This window comes from Mesitornis unicolor, unplaced genomic scaffold, assembly GCF_000695765.1.
Source record: "Mesitornis unicolor isolate BGI_N332 unplaced genomic scaffold, ASM69576v1 scaffold3581, whole genome shotgun sequence".
Classification (NCBI taxonomy): domain Eukaryota; kingdom Metazoa; phylum Chordata; class Aves; order Mesitornithiformes; family Mesitornithidae; genus Mesitornis; species Mesitornis unicolor.
In genome coordinates, this window is record NW_010162969.1 from 44,424 (window position 1) to 64,523 (window position 20,100).

Sequence of the window (20,100 nt, forward strand, 5' to 3'; positions counted from 1 at the left end):
TACTTCTGTGCTTGAAGTGCCTTCAGACAGCTAATAAAATGTGGCCCAGAGAGTATGTGACTACTTCTAAATTAAAATACTTAGCAGTGAACGGAGGGTGAAACTCATTAAGAGTAGTCCAGAGATAATAAACTTCCTTTAAGATTTTTAGGAGGAAGTCTTTATGGTGCTGTCTTAGTCCTCCGTTCATAACATCATGACACATAGTATGTTGCAGTGTTTTCACGAGTGTTCGATGCTACCATGGTAGGTGTGAAACCCAGTTCTGCATCTGCGTTGACTTCATATTAATCATTCACAGCTCCTACCTCTACGACACCTCTTAGTAATATGTTTCGAACTTTTGCTTTTTCATAGAATATCTTCTTGAATGGGATGAGTGATAGGGAACAGGCGTTAATTCAAATATAAGATAAACTTTTTTAGTCAAGAATGGTCGAATCTTTCTTGATTCATAATCTGCCTTTGTTCTGTCTCACTTTTGATCAGCAATTTACTGTATCAGCCTACAAGATTTTCCTGAAACTTGTTCTCACTATAAATTTATACCTTGATTACCAGTTGTATTCACTATTAAAATGTGTCTTTCTTTGTGGCTCTGATTGTAAAACGTGTTCAGCTTAGGATTGATACTCTTTTCTTTGTCTCTTTTTTTTTTCTTCCTCTGTGCATCTTTAGCAGTGCATTCCTGTGTTTATTTCCTCATCTTCAAGACTGCTTACTTTGATTCTCTGACGTTTATACTTAGCATTCTTCTACTGTACCCTGTTTTCATGCCTTGTTTTCCTCTTCAGTCCGTATGTCACTGTAGTCAGACTTGCAGTGTGTTGTGCTCTTGTGAGCCTGGCAGCTTTTGCCCCGTGAGTCTGACCGATGCCTGTACAGGACTGAATGTCGAGAAGTTGTTAAGCTCTGTTATTTATATGTGTGTATAGAAAGAAAAAAGTTAAGAACTGGGAGTCTGTGGCGTATCTTTCCACTAAGGAAGAAGGGCTTAGCAGTGAAGCTTGATACGCTTATAAGCTTGATCCTGCTATAAAAACCATTATGGTATACTTTGTATGTCAGTCTAGAAATAAAAAAGCCTTCAGCAGAAAGGTTCTGCATAAATCCTCTTTGAAGTCCATACAGGAGAGTTTCTTTATTGCTTAGTGTCAAAGACCAAACCACTTAAGAATGACTGTGCTCCAGAAGGTAGGTAGGGCTGTTTGTCATTCTTGACTTAGGTAATATTCAAAACTAAATTGTAGTGCAGTGTAAGTAGACACATTTTTCAGTTCTGTCACTCCCTCCCCTTGCTCTATGAACTCCTGTCTAGTTTATGAAACATTCATGGGCTTGGGGAGTGGAAGAGGGGGATCTTTTTGTTGATTGATTGGTGAAAATTCCTTCTCAGTGTCAATTGCAAATGTTGTTTAAAAACCACTGAGAAACCTTGTTACCATGGCAGCATTTGGATTCTAGCAGGTCTTGTGTTCATTTGTACTCCTGCACACATAGTGGAAATGTTAGAAACACATGGTAATGATAATTAGGTTTTCCTAGAGAATTTAATGATTCTCTCTCTGGCAGCATTTGTTTGTAGTGGGAGAAACGTGGCTTAAATTAGGTTTAATTAAACCTGTAGACACTAGTAGCACAAATTTAATAATTTCCTATGTAGAGTGCATACTGTAATATTTAATGAGATATTGATTTGGAAAATCTTTCCCTTCTTAAGGCAGATGTGCCATCATTGACTATATTCTGTCCTCCAGGTCAAGCACAGGCCTATGTAGTGATCACTTCTTGTTAACAGTCTTCTGCAAAACAGACCTCTTGCCAGGTCTTGCCTTAACAGGGTGTTCATCTAGGATCTGTTGTCTTTGTATTTCTTGTAAGTTATCTGTTTGGGAAAATACTCCAAAGATAATATGGAGAGGAGACTGACAGGAAATTTTTGAAAGAGGGCAGCATGAAATAACTATATGGACTAGCACAGAGCGTAAGAAGATTTTCCTGGAAGGAGCAGAAAGCAAACAGAAGCTGGCTGTGGGTTTTACAGAGGTGTAATTCCGGAGAGACGAAAGTCTGTATTTTCAGGGTTGCTTGAAACTCTCCTTTGCCTGAGCTCATCCTGGGGGCATGGACTATCTACAATTTGCTTTTCGGGTACTGTGCTTTTAAATTTAAAGTGATACCACATATTAGCTGTGTATAATGCTCACAAGTCCTCCTTCTTAGCCTTCTCTCTTTTTGTAGCATTTTCAGGCATTGTTTTAAGGTTCAGGGCATGACTCTCAGTTATCTGTCAGGTTGCCTTTGTAGAAATTGTAGTGGAATGGGTTTATTGATTTTCTGAAAACTTTAGGTGTTTAATTCTTCTTCTAATCCACCCTTACAGAAAAGTTGTATTACTCCATTACATTCTATGTCCTTTTTCAAATGCTTGTGTATCCAGAATACTTCCTTTATTGCTCTGGATACTCCTGCAAATTTCAGGAGAGGTTTGGGTGAATAATTAACCACTGTGATTCTCAGCACATAGCGAGTCATCTGAAAGGGTCGATGTGTAGACCAAAATCATACTCCCTGGCTGCAGCGAGAAGGGCTTGCATTTTTTTATAACTTCTTCTGACAAGAGTGGCTTGGAAAATGTGCCAAGTGTTGACCTTTTTGCAGTTATGGTTATGAATATTAGCATTGTAAATATAAAACCTAGAATTTGTACCTGTCATGCATATTATGCTTTGAAAATTCTCTGGTCTGCTCAGGGTCTCAGCTCTCAGGAGGTCATTCGGTGTTGTGGACTCCTGATCTTTTGTTAGATGGGAAAACAGCAGCGAGGATTATTTGTCTCGTAATTGCTTTGTGAGTCGTCTTCCCATCTCTGTTGCAGCGTGGCATCAGCAGTCGCTGCATAGGAACAACAGAGCTGTCTCTGGCTTCCTTGTGTAGTCTCCTGAGTGTAGAGACGCTTGAGGATAATAATCCCAAGCTTGGGAAAGAAAAAACACTCTGTCTAAAGTCTGATTTTATAGCAATGAATATTATAGCAATGGTAATCTTACTGAGGAAGCAGTAGAAAGTATTGGCTTGCTTTGATGACTGGAGGCAGCATGTACTGTATGTTACACCTTCCTGCCTCTCTGAGAAAATGCAGAATGGGCACAGTCATCCTAACAAAGGACTCTGATATTTTTCCCTTTTCTGCACTTAAGCTAGTAAATCATACCTAGGAAAAAAGGAGATTGCTCAAAAGGCTGAATAGCAACGTATAGGCTGAATAATAAAGGAAATCTTGAGGAGTAATTTGATGCAAATCTAATATCTAGGTATCTTGTGTTTTATAAATGGTTACAGTGATCTGTTGCATTTTTTTTAACTTTCCATCATGTTTTTCCTTTTGTTTCCTTGTTTTTGTAGGCTGGGTTTGGCTATGGCTTGCCAATTTCTCGTCTGTACGCTAGGTACTTTCAAGGTGACCTTAAACTCTACTCCATGGAAGGCGTTGGTTCAGATGCTGTAATTTATTTGAAGGTATGAATTCGACCCTTTTACAAACTAGTAATGAATTGCAATTTGTTTATAGCAGGCTAAGTAAGTGAACTTTCTTTCGTCTTGCTCTGCCACTTGTTTTCAAATTTGTAATTGCTAGAGTCATAATATTTTATCTAGATCAGTTACACAGAATCCTAAAAACCAAGGTTATAGATATTAACCCAGCTCTAGTACTAGTTAGTTGGCTTTGTTGGGTTTTTTTTTCAGTCCTCTATGTTAGGTCTTTGCATTTTGTTAATCCATCATAAGTGCTGAATTTTCAAAATACTGTGAGACGATAGAGAATTTTGGTTAATACTTTTTGGTTCTAAAAGTTTTGACCACAGTAAAACTAAGAAGACTATTGATTAACTCCTGGCTAATACTTTTTTTAATATGTAGTTCTTGACCTTTGTGCAATAGGGGCTTAATGTTTGAAACTAACTGCTTAAATTCCATCAGGAAATTTAAAAGAACATAGCGTATAGCTTATGTGCAGGTCGTTGACTTAACATTGTTGCTGTGCCTTGCAGTGTGTATTGAGGGAGCTGTGGAGTCCTGTGCCAGCTGTAGTTTCTGATGGGTGTAATCCTGTGCATGTGTGTGTGGTGAAAAGGATACGGTCCTTGTCAGATGAAAAAGGCATGGTAACAGACTGCACTGGATCAGTCCTCACACATCACTGTGCTGGCAGTCTGAGCTTGAAGTGAAATGTTTAAAGTAGCTGTCTGCCCTGTGTCAATGACAAATCTCCCCTGAAGTGTTTTTGACCAGAACTTTTTTTCTTGCTATTTTTGTTGCCACTACTCCTGGAAAGAAGGGAAATATTTTCAAGTGTTACTATTCTCTTTTAACTTTTGCTATGACTGGCATTTTGATTAGCTGTGACTAATTGTTCTAGCCATAAAGTATTTTGAAAATAGTAGTGGGACATGTAACACTTGGATAATGGAGACACTTGTTTGGTATAGAAGTTGTAACTGTAGAGTTCCCCGGAGAATCATCTTGCTCTTGGTATCTCTGATGACATCTTACCATTGCTTTTGTTTTTCCATAGGCCCTTTCAAGTGAATCATTTGAAAGACTTCCCGTTTTTAATAAGTCAGCATGGCGACACTACAAGACCACACCTGAAGCAGATGACTGGAGCAATCCTAGCAGTGAACCAAGGGATGCTTCTAAATATAAAGCTAATCGATAAATTGCCACCTTTTGTCTCTGTTAGGGATGACCTCTGCATTCAATTTAAAGTCTCTGCTTTGTTCCAAAACCCTTCAAACCACAATAGCTAATTACTTCCAAACAAAGACCTAATCAGGGCATTGAAAAGTACTAAGAACAAAGTGATGATTGGGACTTAAAGGAAGGCACTAAGCACGCTTGGTATGTGAATCCCGTCTACTTCACCAGAATATGCTTGGTTGCTTCAGTCATGCATTGACAAAAGGGATTGCACTGTGATTGCACTTACGAATACAGTGTTGTAACAAAAAGATACTATTTGAAACGGCCGATTTTTATTTCAATGTAAGGATTGGCAAGATGTGCAGAATCCCTTTAAATGGTGAACAGTATCTTGCACAGCAATACGGTATAAGAGAAAAATTCTAATGTAGTTTAACATGCTTTGAAATCCACTCTTTGCTGCATTTTATATTGCACAGTGTCACCTGCTACAGAAAATCCCTTTGAGCTCTTCAGATCTTATATTTAATGAGCTTATAAATGCATCGTTTTAAAAGGGTTGTGCAGCTTTAAACTGATGCTTTCTCCGAATTCCCAAATCCATTTATTAAGTGCATACAAAAGTTATGTTGTGCTAAGACATTGGGACTTCCACTTCTTGGTATGCACCTTAATGATTTTCCTGACACACAAACACAAAAATGCATTTCTACACTTTTTTTTTCCTCTGTTTTGAGGAAAGTTCATAAGTAGTTAGATCATCTCTCCGTACAAGAGATTCTGTCAGTACAGGGGCAGGGGGTAGTTAAATTTCATGTTTATTTCCTATCATTTTTTTGGGAGTTGGGGTGGGAAGAGAAATGCTGAGAGGCCAGCCAGCCAGTCATACAAATGAACTTGCCTTAAGAGTGTTGGTTTCTTGGAACCTGATTAGTTTAAAACCTGTAAATAGTTTGCAAAGTTATTTATATATTCAATGTCTGACTCTAGTCTGGTAATCTGAATTTGTAGTGTATATAAAGATGTTGTACACCAGCTTTTGGAAAGTGTCATTGGTCTAAATACATGAAACTGGAAATACCGTAGAAATGGGGGGGGACAAATCATAGCTGGTACCTGATTTAAGGAGGGGGGGAAATCAGATAAAAACCTTAAAGTATTTTCCCCTTAAACTTACTGTAAAGGTTACTGCTGACTATTAGGAAGCTGTTATTCACCTAGTCTCTGCCAAATACTGTTTCTGATCCAATGGTCTTTCAGAAAAATGTGTAAAATTTAGACATTCCGATGATGTCCTAGCCATGGGAATAAATTAGATGAGTTGTAAGCAACTCTGATGCACCCTCAGTTTCTCTTAGGTGTTTTGATATTTTTTTGAAAGACATCACAGATTTTAGCATGGAAAACTGAAACTTGTTTACTAAAATTGTGGGGCAACTCTCCCTTTTGTCCTCTCAATATTTATTTTTATAAAGAACTGATCTATTAGGTAAACAGGGAAATGCTGAGAAATTCCTAGGTATTTTTAAAAACAAAATAATAAAAATCCTAGCTTGACTTTAATGACAGTACTTTGCACTTACCTAGCACGTTTCATCAAAGGATTGCAGAGTGCTTTGAGCAATAAACTTAATACAGCCTCATTTCTGAGGAGTCCTTCCCTTGCAAACACTTACCTGTGCAGTCAGTTCAAGAATTTGTATGTGAATAGTCCATGAGCTTCCAGGGCTGGAGGTTCTGTGGGCTGCGCTGCCCAGGTAAGTCACGTTGGAGTGCCAGGTTGATACAACACTCATCCACTGCCGTGCTCTTGGGTACCAGGAGAGCTGCTGAAGGCTTGCTGGTCTGGTAGCTGGTGAACAGTGGCCTTCTGAGCCCCTCTGGCAGCAGGTAGGAAGAGAGAGCACGCCATGGGGCTGTCCCCCTCTGTACCCCCGTGAGGGTGTAACGTGTGTGGCCTCCAGAGCGATCATTTCCCACGGCTGCAGACAAGGCAAATTGCTGCTCAGGTGATAGAGCTGTGCTGCTGGGGTGAAACCAGAGTAGTGGTTTGACCGAAACACCAGTTGGAAGTCACATCTACTGAGATTCAGTCACTTAACTTTTGCCCTCACCCGTAACTTCTTACTGTTCATTAAGTTCATTTTAAGTTGTCTGTTTTTTAGTAATCGCAGGGGAGGGCTTGCTTAAAAATAGACATTTGTGATGAAACGAATATTTTTCCAGTTGTGTGTGGTCAGTTTTTCCTACAACATTACCTAAAACATTCAAGGAATACGACAGCTTGTGCAAGAAGCTGAGTTTCAGCTTTTGTTAGAAATCATATTTTGAAGTGGTAAATCCTGACCCGATGCCTCTTTTTGGCTGTCTCCTTATACATGAAGAGGAGAGGAAACAAAAGAAAGGAAGCAGGCACTTTGAACTTGTTTTCCTGAAGTGAGCATAAGCAATGGAAGCCGATGAATGAAAGGTGAAGGTACCATGGAGGATGTCATGGGATGTGATTCGTCATTCACTTCTTCATTCACAAAAACAACTGCCTGGCTTTCAGGACTGAAGTGCTCTGGTACTTGAAAACTGAAGTCCTCATGAAATGACACCTATTTCCAAGAACCCTGAGCATGCATGAACAGCTCAGAGCAGGAAGGCAGAGCACAAGGAATGCTTTTTCCTTCCATTTCCCAAGGTCAGTTTGTGGACATTACAGTGAATATGAGCGAGAAGGGACTTTTCTCCTCCTCTCCAGCCTTGTCTAGGCAGCCTGTGCTTTAGCGGAGATTCCAGGTATGCCATAAAAATTGTTCTTCGCTTGCTGTCCTCATGGTGTGTCTACACAGGGGTATGAGTCTGAAAGTTGCTTTAGGAAACGAGAGCAGCAGACCTTGAATTGGAAGAGAGTTTTTCAATGGGTATGCCTGCAAAATGAGGGTGGATGAGTTTTTAATATGGCTCATTTAACTACAAATGTTGGTCTTTCCTCGGTTACATCTGGCTCTGGCTGGAATCTGTTATAACTGTTTGTTTTAATATCTTGGGGCTGTTAGTTCCAAATTTTCTGATTTTGTAAAAGTATATTTCTTTTTTCATGGGTTTCACATGTGTAGCCTGCTAATGTTATTGCAACCTGCTCGTCATGAGTTACGGGACACGTAAATAGAAAAAAGTGTTTTCGGTGGAAATGTTTCCTATCTGTTGTGTTTAGTGATGAACAGAAACAAACTGAGCTAGAGATGTTTGCTCCTGAATCTTCCTGAGAACGTACAAACAGCTTCTATGTGTCGTAGGATAACAAACAGTTTAACTTCTTTTGTCCAGTGTGCATTTTTCTGGTGTCTTGAACATAATCTCTTAATCCCCTGCCTAGTTTAATATTAATAGATGCTGAAGTCTCTCCAAATCACACAGATATTTGTTTTCCCTGCTTTTCTAGGCTTTGTTTTGAGGCTACCAGGGGTCTTTCAGAGCCAGCACTTGATGAGAACTATTCAGGAGATAGTGAAATGCTTCTTTTACAGCTCACGTGCACAGTTTGTGCCTCTGTACTCGACTGAGGTGACCTAGGATAGTACTGAGAAAGTCTTTGTCCTGCTGCAGTGTGTGCTACCTCTTGGGCAGTGTTTAAAGCAGGTCCCTTGACACATGCTTAAAGAACACGGATATTAATTGTAGTGTTCTTGGAAAACTCAAGCTGCTCTTTGGCTACGTAAGCTACATGTGATGCTCCACCTGGGTAACACTTCTCTTTGTACTTAGTGGCACGTAATTTGCTTTGAAACAGCTGCTCACTTTCTCCAAAAAGTGACCAACAGTGATATGTTCAGTGTAGTCCAATCTCTCATTCCCTTCCACTCAAAGGTAGTATTTAGGGTGAAATCTTGACCTCGTTGACATGGAAGACATTCCCCCCCCTCCCCCCCTTTAATAGGCACTCCTAGATCCTTACGTGTTAGGTGCTGCAAAGTGGTCTTGGTTGATATAATTTTGTAGGAGACAGCCTAAATGTTAACTGTTAGTATTTATCTCTTGCGGATAACCACATGCGATTGTGCGGTGTGCGGTTTCTTGCATGTTTCCTCAGTTGCCACAGATGCTGTGGTTTCCCCATCTCATCCTACTGACATACTCACCTGCGTGTGAATTAATTACCATGGATGTTTGCAGGACTTTCAGAGAACGTGACGGCACACGACAGAACGATGTATTACTGAGCGCAAGGGTGAGTTTATTCACGAATAAGGAACACAGGTACAAATTGTGTAGCAACTTCAGGGCTGAATCTTGCAAATACTTGCACAAGTAAGCAGTGTGTGTGAGCGATCCCACTTAAAGGATTCTCTTCTCAGGACCAGGGCTTAAGCAGTTGACATGAATTTGAAACAATGAAGACTTGTGTAACTGAAGTGGCTTTCTAATTAAAAATAAATAAGAAAAATCAAAGTTCACGTGCTTTAATTGCAGTGTTGTGTTGCCTTAAAAGATCGCAGAAATTGACATCGAGAACTTGCTAGTTTCTTAATCTAGAGGTTTTTTTAATGTAGTGTTTGTGATGATTTTGACATTGTCAGACTACTATTAATTGCTTTATTAAAACTCTTCCTTTGAATTGAGTACTGCTGAGAGGTGCCGGGTTGACAGTGCTTTGAAATTCAGGCCCTCTGCAGATGGTACCAGGCAGTGGCAGGGCCTGTTCCCAAGAGGTGCAGTATTGATGCTCTCAGCTTTGGTGCACTGTCTGTGCTCTCAGCTCTCCAGCAAGGACTGTCCCTCTGGGGGGGACCTGCTGACCCTGTCACGCTTGCCGTTTCTGATGAACTGTTTTGTGTGCTGAGCTGGGGTTGGGTTTTATGATCTGATTTTGTGGCGTGGGTGGAAATCAAGTCCGTTTGTAACCAGCGTCTGTCCAACAGGACAGAACTTTTACTGGTGAGCTGGCCCGTGCTGCACCTGGCATCCAGGAGGGAAAGAGCCCTCGTGTTGCCTCTCCTCTGAGGTGGCACTGTCTGAGTCAACTGAACTGAATGGAGGAGTGGGAAGCTGATTTTTCATGAGATTACTTGGTGATGTTTTAAATTTAATTTTGAGTCTTCTGTAACTTGTTGGAATTGTTGCTAGACCAATACCCATGTATATAACTTGTATACTCTTCTTTTCCTTTCTTTTTCCTTTCCATTGCTGACAAATAAAATGCATCAAAACTACATGATGACATTTTTAAGGGTTGGGTTTTGCACATTGTGGAGCTTGGTTTGTGATGTGGCAGCCCAAGGTCAACTTCACACACGCCTGCAGAGGGACACTCAGAGCTGCAGTCGGAAGGGAGTTCAGAGTAATTAGAGATAAAAATGGTTCTCTTGCCTGTTCTGTCACAAATCAGTTGGAAATCTCTGGAAATGTGTTTCTGTGTCCAGTCCTCCGATTTATTATTAATATCTCAAGCATAGTTTACTTTTTGTTGGTTCTAGAACTAGATATAAATGCACTTGCTTCTGTATTGTATTACTCTGAATGTTCACGTACGTTTAATCTGCTTTGTATCAGATTTCCAGGTAGATTTTAAGACTTAAAAGCTTCTAATGTCTTTCCTAAATATGTCTTGTACCTGTCAGATGTGAGTCTCGTGAAAATAAGCATTTCATAAAGGAACACTGTAGGTTTCATTCTGAAGTTACTTTTCAGTGGTTCTTGTGGCACACGACTTGAGTTGTCTTTAAAAAGATAAAACCATGTGCTAACACAACTAACGCTTCTGTGCAGTGTGACATTTGCTTTACTGCTCAGTATTACTGAGGATCGCCCCATTCATCCTTGTTGCTTGGAGTTTCCGATTTTCTGACCTAGAAGCAGCAGAAGCTCCCTCCAAAAGGGAGTTATCGGGAGTTTCTGAAACTCCCGTCGCGTTGTCCTGGGTACGTCAGCGTGGTTTTTCACCACACGTCGTTTTCTTTGAGGCATATGAGCACCTTTTGGATTTTTTTTTCTGCTCTATAAGTCTTCCTAAAGCTAGTGGGTTTTTTATTATTCTTGATAACTGAATTTTATCTCTTATAAAATAATACCTGAGGCTTCTGCCTTGAAATGTCTTCAGCTTTCCATGAAGCTTTACAAGTGTTCATAACTAATTCAAGAAAATGAAAAAACAAACTTCCCAACCAGGCAATTCCAGAGCAGGACAATGCCTGCAGACCCAGCTTGTCTGACTGAGGAACTTTCTTATTAAGTAATAACTGATGTTTCAAATGGTCAGAATTTTGCTAGAACTGAGAATTTTCTTTCAGATGAAGAATTCATTTTAAAATTTCAGAAGAGAAGAAATGTGTGTTGTACTTCCTTGCTGCCTACCATTTGCCTTGGTAGGATCTAGGCAGGAGCCGAGTGGCTTAATTAAGCAGCTCAGAGTTGCACAATCTCTCCTCGCGTACTGCTCCGTGTTTGACAGTAGCTGTCTGTGCAGTGTGAAGCAAGGAGCTGCAGCAGCAGCACGATAATGAAGATTTATGGCTCTAGGACGCACGCTCACGTGGAAGAACAATTTGTAATAAAGGCTCAGTCTCATTATGCAATTAATGTCTCTCTTAGGCTGCTGTAGACTCATTCAGTACTTGAATTTGTTGTTTCCAGTGGAAACGTAAATCTTGCAGTAGACAGTTTTTAAAGGTAGTCAGGCATACAAAAGGTGCCAGGCGTGCTTAATAGGAGAAATTGAACTGTTTTTTTTTTGTCTGATCAGTTTATGTTCACCATCTGACTCTGAGGCTGTTTTTACTTTTAGCTTTTGTACCCTTTTCTCTAGAAGTAAGAGTTAAATTGAGCTTAGTAAGCAATGCCTGCTGTATTTTGTCTAAGAGTATCAGCCGTTCAGAAAACTCGTTACAGCCATTGGAAAACCCTTCTCCGTCTGGTGACTTGGATCATTTTTTGTCTTTGGCCCAAGCTATCCCCCTTTGTGTCCCTAAGTCCAAAGGCAGCAGGCACGTCGCTTTGCTTCTGCTAGCGTGCAACCTGGGGCTTGATGTGGAAGTTGTACGGTGATTTTCCTTCGTGATCTGCCACTCTGGGTTCTGTTCTTGGAATTAATGCATGAGCAGGCGCCTGTAAATACGCCCTCTTTTTTCAGAGGAGAGCTTCAGTTCTGCCAGTTCTCAAGGTCGCACGTTGGCCTGTGTTTTGGTATTCGAAACCTTTCGGAGGTCGGCTTCATTAACATTTCCTTGTGGTTATGGAAACCAATGCCGGCTTGCGCTGTTGTGAGATGCCACCTCTTAAAATGTGGACGCCATCCTGGCAGACCTGAGGTTGTGGTGGTGTGCGTGGCTCTGCTGTGTCTGCTGCAAGCACCTTCCTTGCCTGTTTCTTTGCTCTTTATTCTCACGATAATAAATCTCTTTATAGATGTAAGGTTACCTGGTGTAATCTTTGGGGCTGTGGAGGACCAACACTTAAGGCATGGTCAGGTTTGTGTTCAGGTAAAGGAACCTGGGATTTTGTGTGTGTGTGTGTGTGTGTGTGTGTGTGTGCGCGTCATGGCTGTGTAGCAGTTTCTGTGTCTCTGGATGCTGGTGGGCTAAAGATTGTTTTACCACCAGGGAAGCAATATTTTTTTCCTTTATTTTCACACATAGGTGTCCACTTAAGTTAATTTGTGTCCATTGCCAGTACAATGCAGTATGCTTGAAAACTGCCCGCTAGTTATGTGCTACGTGAAATGGCCAGGTCCTGCACATTACAATGTACAGGTTTAGCAGCTGTACAAAATACTTTGCAAATAGTGGTTTGCAGTGGGTGAAGAGGTTGGAGTTACTTGTTCGAGTATATTTAAGTACATGTTGTTGTCTTCTTGTTACTCGGTGCTGTTACTGTGGCGTGGAGAATGCCAGCTTGCTGAGCACTGTGTCATGCAGCAACAGAACTGCAATGTCTGGATTTTTTTTTGATGGCATATGAAAGTATTTTATTAAGGTGCTTGAAACACAGCTGTCAGTGCTCAAACATATAATTAATCTCTAACTTTTCCCCTTGATTAAACAGTTGAGCAGTTGGGTAAAGCATGCAAAGGATCACCATGGGCACTTCCCTGAAGATGTCATTTCATTCCGTGAATGGTTGAGGTCGATTCTGCAGGTGGCACGGTAGTGGCACCACTCTGCATCGTGGCTCACTGCGTCTTGATTGGCTTCTGAGTAGTACATCTCGGTGTTCTTATGTGCTGATGATGTGTGTCCGGGCTCTCCCAGGCATTTACTGCTACGCTGTGAGTATTTAACAAGGTTTGCTGGGCAGCAAAAGGAATCTCCCTTGCTTATGGAGATGAGGCTTTTATCCAAAACCTAGATGTAAATGGAAAGCCGAGCTACTAAAACAATGAGAAGAAAAAATTAGGAGTGCTCAAAATCTGGATGACTCTGCAGGGATCACTTATTTCCTGTACAGCACAGACCATGAACTATTGCCAGAGACATTTGGGATCAAGCCCTGTAATCCTTTTAGGGAACAGCTGTCATTTCATAGGGTGAAACTGCCTTTTTGAGGAGGGTTGAAGGAGGCGACACTTCCAAAGGCACAATTTCCTCCTTAAATTTGCCCATTTGTCTTCAGAGTGTGTTTTGCCGCACCCCAGCACATGGAGCAGGCTCCTGTGTGGGGGGAAGCTGCCTCACCTGACTCGGGAACCTGCGGTGCAGTTTCTCACTGAAGGAAGGATGGGTGCTGCTGGAGAGAGAATCTAAAATGGGATGGAGACACCAGGCATGAAAAGCCTGTTTGAACTGAAGAAAGTTATCAGCACATCCTAAACTGGTCACGAATGACTGCTGGGACAGGGGGGTTCAAGCCTTGTATTTGAGGAGCTGGCGTTAACATGGGAGCCTGCTATGTGCAGCTGGGATCTGGCAGTGACTTGCCATAGGAACAGACTTGATTCTGGCTGGAGTCTCAGTTGTGCACTCCCCGTTTAGCACAGAGCACGGCAAAGATGCATTTCCAAAGGCTCTCAGTTATTTTTACTGCTTTTTGCATCCGTCTTCTCTCCCTCAGGTGAAGCTGTGAGGCAATGCCCTTGATTTCCGTGCAGATTAGAAATGCTAATACTGCCTTTCCTTGCTCACACCAGGAAAGGGCTTTCTTTCCCTCTGGAAAGAGAAGGGCAGAAAATACCAGTGTGTGTGTGCTTGGGGAACATGCCTTGTATTTTGAGATGAAAAAATCTCTCTTCAGAGTAAGATCTGAAGAGGAGTGCTGAGGATGGCCTGCTGCCTGGACGGGGCTCGACCCAAGAGGCAAAGCCCTAGGTCCATTTTCTGGTCCATTCTCAGCTCTGTTTTAGGAGGAGGTCAGAGGTCTGCATCAGCCTCGGGTGAAACTGCTGCTTAATTATTTGCTATCATATTGGAGACTCTTCCCACGATGGTTTATTATTACCCTTTTTCTTACAAGCCAATTTGATGTAGTGTCAAACCCTTTTTTCCTACAGGCCTTGTCCTTGTCCCCTTCAGAGGACCTTTTATTTCCAAGGGCCCAAACAAGGATCTGCTCTGACCTTGAGCTGGGCTGAACACGGCGAGGGCCCGGCTTCCCCAGGGCTGCGCTTAAGGGAACCAGGGACCCACCAAGCGGCTTCTGTTGGCAGAAGTGATTCCTCTGCGACCTGGGAGTGAAAAGCCAGGCAGAGTTGCAGTGGAGAAAGCAAAGCCACAAGTCAAGAGGAATTTAAACAACTTCACCTTGTTTAGTGGAGGCTTGGGAGCGCAGGAGGAGGTACAGGATCTGCCACCGACGCTGGGCTCGAGCTGTTTTAGTCCTCTCGTGTTTTCTTTTGCAGCGTGCATCTGTGGCCATTGGCTGAGCAGGGTGTGAAGCCCATCCTGCCTCCAGGCCAAAATCACCTCTGCCTTTTATTTTGGGGAGAGGTCAAATGGAATAGCAGCAGCTCCCGCTGGATGACTTTTAGATGTAGAAGGGAAAGCTGAGTGGATAAGGAGAGCAGCAGCAGCAGCGCTCAGGAGAGAGCAGAATGGGCTATGCTGGGGATTTATTCGAGCCATGTCCTCCTTGATGAGTGGTCCTGGCTCTGAGCTGGTCCCCTCAGGAAGTCAGGATTCCTTTTCATGAAGAAGCATCTCGTTTTCTTGCGGCTTTATTTGAAATGCCTGCTTCCCGTTGTTAACTTTGTCCAGCTTCCAGCTGTCAGTACTGCTTTGTGCTGTTCTAAGTTTTCCCTTGAGAATGCTGTCCCCACAGTATTTGGAAATGCAGTTCTTTGTTTATATTAAAAATTCTGGTTTTTTAATGTTTATTTTTCTTGAGCCTTACGAGTTAAATCATCCTTGTGACTCAGCTTGCACATTGTTATATTTCATTCCTAAATGATGGAAGGATTTAAAACTGAGGAAGTAATGCAGATGTTTCACAAGTGCTGGCACAAGAGCTCTGCCTTGCACTGCAGAAGATCATCTCTGCTTCTGCAGTCATATTTCAAACATTCTTCTGTTCTATACGAGCTCGTTTGAACTCACAGGGGGGTCTTTCCAACCACTTCCAGTCGTGCTCTTTGCCAGTGTTTTCGGGGTTTCTCTGGTGCAATGAAATTCCAGTTAAAAAACTGGAAATGCTTTGCAGTTCATTCTACTGGACTTAAAATTCATCCCAAATCTAACATGGTGCTTGTTTGCAGTAGAGGGAGAAGCTGCCACCGGGTGCTGCAGCTCTTGCCTGGGAGGGCCTGACTTGGTGATGGCCCGTGCTGTCACTGGGTTTGGGGATAGCACGATCAGGCCCATGTGAACAAGGCTCCCTGTTGTCCCTTCTGTGTTTTTGGGCACAGAGCTGGCTCCTAAAAGGCAGTGAGGTTGTGGGGAGGCATCAGACGTGGTCCCTCTCCATGGGACTGCAGAGGCAGCTCAGTGGCAGAAGTGGGGCTGCAGACAGGTTGACTTCTCTGGTCCTGGGAACAAGGACAAGGAGGTCCCTTATCTCCCAAGGGATGCAAGACACTGCTCAAAACAGCCCCAAATCCATCTTAAGTACTAAAGCTTGTATTGCTGGTGAGCATTTTGGTGTGGATGCTGTGCTGTAGTTTCTCTGCCATGCTGAATGACTTAGAAATTTGTTCTTACTCCATAATTAAAAATACGGTAGCTGGGAAGTCCTAAGTCCCTGCCTGCTGGTCCAGCTTCTCCATGCCTGAGACAGGACTGACCATAAATTAAATCAATCTCCTCTAGAGCTGCTGCAGTAATAACTTCTTTCTTACAGAAAGGACAGAAGAGAGAGAGCACAGCAGGAACATTCAGGCACCAGCCTGACTTCACTGGAGGAGGAGTCAAGTCCAAAGGCTGGTGTCAGGAGTTGTCACTGTGGCTGCTGTTTGGGGACAGTTTTCAGCAGCAGAACCAGGACAGGTGCAGAACCAGCACTGCCTCTTTCTTCCACTTATGTTAAGAATTAAAGCCATGGCTTCTGGTTCCACTGCTGCGCCTTGCCAGCTCAGACAGCATTTCCTGTTTAATGTCAAATGACAGGACAAGGGGCAGTGGGTGCAAGCTGGAGCATAGGAGGTTCAACCTGAACATGAGGAAAAACATTTTTACTGTGAGGGTGACAGAGCACTGAACAGGCTGCCCAGAGAGGTTGTGGAGTCTCCTTCTCTGGAGACATTCAAAACCCGACTGGACGCGGTCCTGTGTGACCTGGTCTAGGTGATCCTGCTCTGGCAGGGGGATTGGACTGGATGATCTTTCAAGGTCCCTTCCAACTCCTAAGATTCTGTGAATCCCCACTTTGGCCTTGCAGCCAGAGAAATATGGGTGAATGCAAGGAGAGAGCTGATCCCATCAGAGCAGAGAGCAGCAGCAGCAGTAACTCAAGCAGCGCGATTTGGGGCAGGTTGGTGACTGTGCTCTAGTGGTATTTGTGGGAGTGTAAAGCCCTGGGGTGCAAAGGATGGGGATAACAAGCACTGTGCTAGCAGTGGGGCTTATGCTGGGGGTTGTGTTTGTGTCCAAAGGTGTTATAAAATGAAGGTGAGAGGCAGCGGTATCTGTTGTACACTGTTTATTTTTCATGTGGAGCTTGGCTGTTAAATAGGACTGAAATAAAGCAACACTCATGAAAAATAAAACCCAACCGTGACTCAGAAGTGCAAAGTTGCCCTCCACATGTGCAGAGACAGTGAGGTTCTGGTTTGCTGGAGACAGTGCATGGATATTGGTGTCTGTACCAGCAGGGCAAAGGCTTCAGCTTATTGATATCCTAAATGTGAAAGGACGCCTGGTACAGTATATGGCTTTGTCACTGGGCAGCCACCTGTGACTCTGAGAAACCGCTTCTGTTAAGAAGAGGTCCCTGGTGAGTTTTTCCTCCAGTTCCCATTTACAAGTCGTGGTGCTGTCTTCCACTCAAACCACTGAGCAGGGGCTGCTGGACAGTAAGCGCTATGAAATTAAAACAAAAACCCAAACTGTAAAAGCCAAGAACAACAAAAACGTGCCCACCTCCATTGCATTTGGACATGGCTGGTTGTATAAACAGCACCAGTAGAGAGCAGACAGTTCCCGTGGTGGAGGAGTGGTTTGTGATGGGAAGACTTAAGACTTGCAAAGGACCAGAGAAACTAACAAGTGCATCCCAGGTATGAAGTTACAGTAACAGGTTGCCTAAGGCTGAGAAAGGTCTTAATTGCATCGTCCCATGGGGTGCACTGCTGGAGGCAGCTGAACTCGCTGTGGCTCTCCCCTTGCACTTTCTAGAGAAAGCAGCAGCTTGCCCTGTCCCCTGCTCGTCTCTCTGCAGCTCTGTGAAGGAGAAACTGGTTGACTCTAGAGGGCAAAGCGTGCCACAAGATACTGCGTGCTTGGTCTTGTGGTAGTCGGAGAAGGGACTGGCAAAATGTTCCTGAAGAAAAATCAGTTACCCCATAGTGGGGAATGGATGGAAGCTGTGGGGAATGAACAGAGCGCAGGGCCAGTTTGGTGCCTGGCACAAGGGTCTGTAGTTTCCCTGCCTGAAAAAGTATCTGGAAGGGAAGGAGTATGTGGAGTTTACCTCTTGGGTCACTCAGCAAGGCAAGGACGGTAGCATGGGGCGTCCTGCTGCCAGCAGGTTCTGCCACCCCATGCTCAGGTGCCCTGTTCCTTTGGTTCTTTTCCAAGAGCCGCTCAGAGCCCTCCCTCTCCCAGCGTCTCCCACAAAGCGCTGCCTGGTGCTGCCCACAGCAGCCTGTGTGTCCTGATAAGCTTACAGTGGCACAGCAGCGATTTCACTGCTGTGAGCCCCTGCCCAGGCTGCAGGTGGGAAGGCAGGCGGTGGTTGTGGCTGGCTTTGCTGGCCTGGCATCACAGCTGGCACTGGGCTGGAGAGCTTCACGCATGTCTGTGCACTGGCAGCAAAATCCCATCGCTGCTCTGCAGCCCTACCAGTGTGGCCTGGCTGGGTGCTTCCTGCAGCCTTCTGAGCTGTGAGGCGGGGAGCCTTGGTTTGGGGGTCCCCCTGCTCAGAAATCCTGCCAGTCTGCAGCCACCCCACTGGGTGCCCCCTGAGGCAGGCAGGTCTGGCTTTGCCAGGCTGGAAGGAGATGAGCATCAAGGGGAAGGAAGGCTTCACTCCTGCTCCCCTCTCTGTGGTTCTGCTTCATGCTGTGTGGGTGTCACGCACAGAGAAAGACAATCCCCATGCCTAATCCTGTTTAAAAGGTTTCCATTGGGTTTTTTCCATCTTTTTTTCCATGTTAGGGTAGAGGAATGGCCTCAAGCCACCTGCAGGGGCAGAGTGTCTGTGAGCACATCGTGTTTAGAGTTTGATGAGACATTCGTTTAACCGGCTTAGCAGCATGCAAGGACAGCAACCCTGTTCTTGTCGTTTGGCAATACAGAGCTGGGAGCAGCAGGGTTTCCTAGGAGGCCATGTCCTGATACCCTGGGATCCCACATGTTTGGGTTTTGTTTTTTCAGAATTCACCAGTAAAAATCACCAATGTCTTCAAACTCTCTATTTCCTACAACAACACATTCCAGCTGGGGCTGTCTTCTCATTTACTTTCTTCCCTCCAAAGTGCAAAACCAGGGATGAAAACAGGAGTTACCAGGTAGTTGTTCAGGCACTGGGAACACAGAGAGCGATTTGATAAAGCAAATACAGCCTGACTCTTTACCTCTGCCCTGCACAAAGGCTTGGTCAACAAGCAGCATTCATTGAATATGATTAAATGGATTTCCACCAACTTAGCTGGAGAGCTCTCCATTTCACTGGCATGGTTTGGGATCCGGGGCAGGTTTCATTCAAAAAGAAAAAAGGTAACATTTTATTTCCCATTTCCGAATGTATTTGCTGCAGCAACGCCGTTCCTTCATGTGCCAGAAGAGCTCAAGTTTGGCAGGGTCCGGTGCAACTGCATCTTTTCCATCCACAGGCCACAGCTGTCCTGTGCCCACAGGCCGGGTCTGGAGCAGGAGCTGAGCGAGTTCCTCCTGCCAGCCCCACTCGCTGCAGAGTTCCCCACTGGCCAGCCTGGCCGCAGCAGCCGTACGCAGCGAGAGGTGGACGGGAACTCGCACAAAAGTGTTTGCTTTTCTGCCAGCCCCCGGAGCCGTGTCTGGCACTGCTGGCTGGGCCTCCACGCACTGCCAGGGAGTGGGGATGGGATAAGCTCTTCCTGAGATCTCCCTTGCTGTGCTCCAGTCTGTTTTCAGCATCTCCCAGAGCACGTTCCCTGCTGTCAGAGATACCCCTGATGTTCCTCACACTTCTCCCCATCCGTTGAACATCGGTTGAGTTCATAGCTTGTTCATCTGTCTCATGGTTAAAAAGTTATATCTTTATTTTACTTCTCATCCTCGTCCCCCTCGCTCATGCTGCTGAGGGAGGCAGAGGCAGCTTTTGGAGAAGAGGGAGGGGAGGCTTTATTGAAGACCCAGGGTGGAGATGGAGAACGGGACGGAGAGCGGCCTTGCGTAGGACTGCTGTTCGGGCTCTGCCGGGGAGAGAAAGCCTGGAGCATTCGGCCGCTTCGTTCCTGGAACATCTGCTTCTGCAAAAGCAAAGTGAAAAGATGCTCTTTGAGTAATGTGCAGAGGGGAAGGTGTGACTGTGGGCACGCAGGGGCTGCGCTGCGCCTCTCCCCTGGGAGAGAGCGAGCGGGGAGATGGCAGGTGGACTTCTGCCCTAAAGCGTGGCCACTTCATCCCATGCTTTTTGCCTCTTCTGCTGTTCTCAGAATAACCCTTTTTTAACATGACAAGGTTTTTTCTTGGGTAGGATGCCCCTAGTAAGACAATGCTGTGTGCATTGTCCTAAGCTGGGGGAACTTCCTTTGGCTGGTTTAGATGTGTTGGTCACATTCCCTGAACTCCAAATGCTCCTTTCCTTGTTCCCTTTTAGTGTGATGGGACAAACCACCCATCTCCTGCT

General features: G+C 44.2%; 1 protein-coding gene across 1 annotated transcript in view; it reads left to right on the forward strand.

The window, feature by feature from the left end:
- Positions 1-5,784, forward strand: part of PDK3 (pyruvate dehydrogenase kinase, isozyme 3) — a 31,218-nt gene extending 25,434 nt beyond the window's left edge. Inside the window, exons 9-10 of the mRNA XM_010193775.1 lie at positions 3,406-3,519; positions 4,577-5,784. Of these exons, the coding sequence (XP_010192077.1) occupies positions 3,406-3,519; positions 4,577-4,720 (258 nt within the window). The 3' untranslated portion in view covers positions 4,721-5,784. The remainder of the gene's footprint in view (positions 1-3,405; positions 3,520-4,576) is intronic.
- The last annotated feature ends 14,316 nt before the right edge of the window (positions 5,785-20,100 follow it).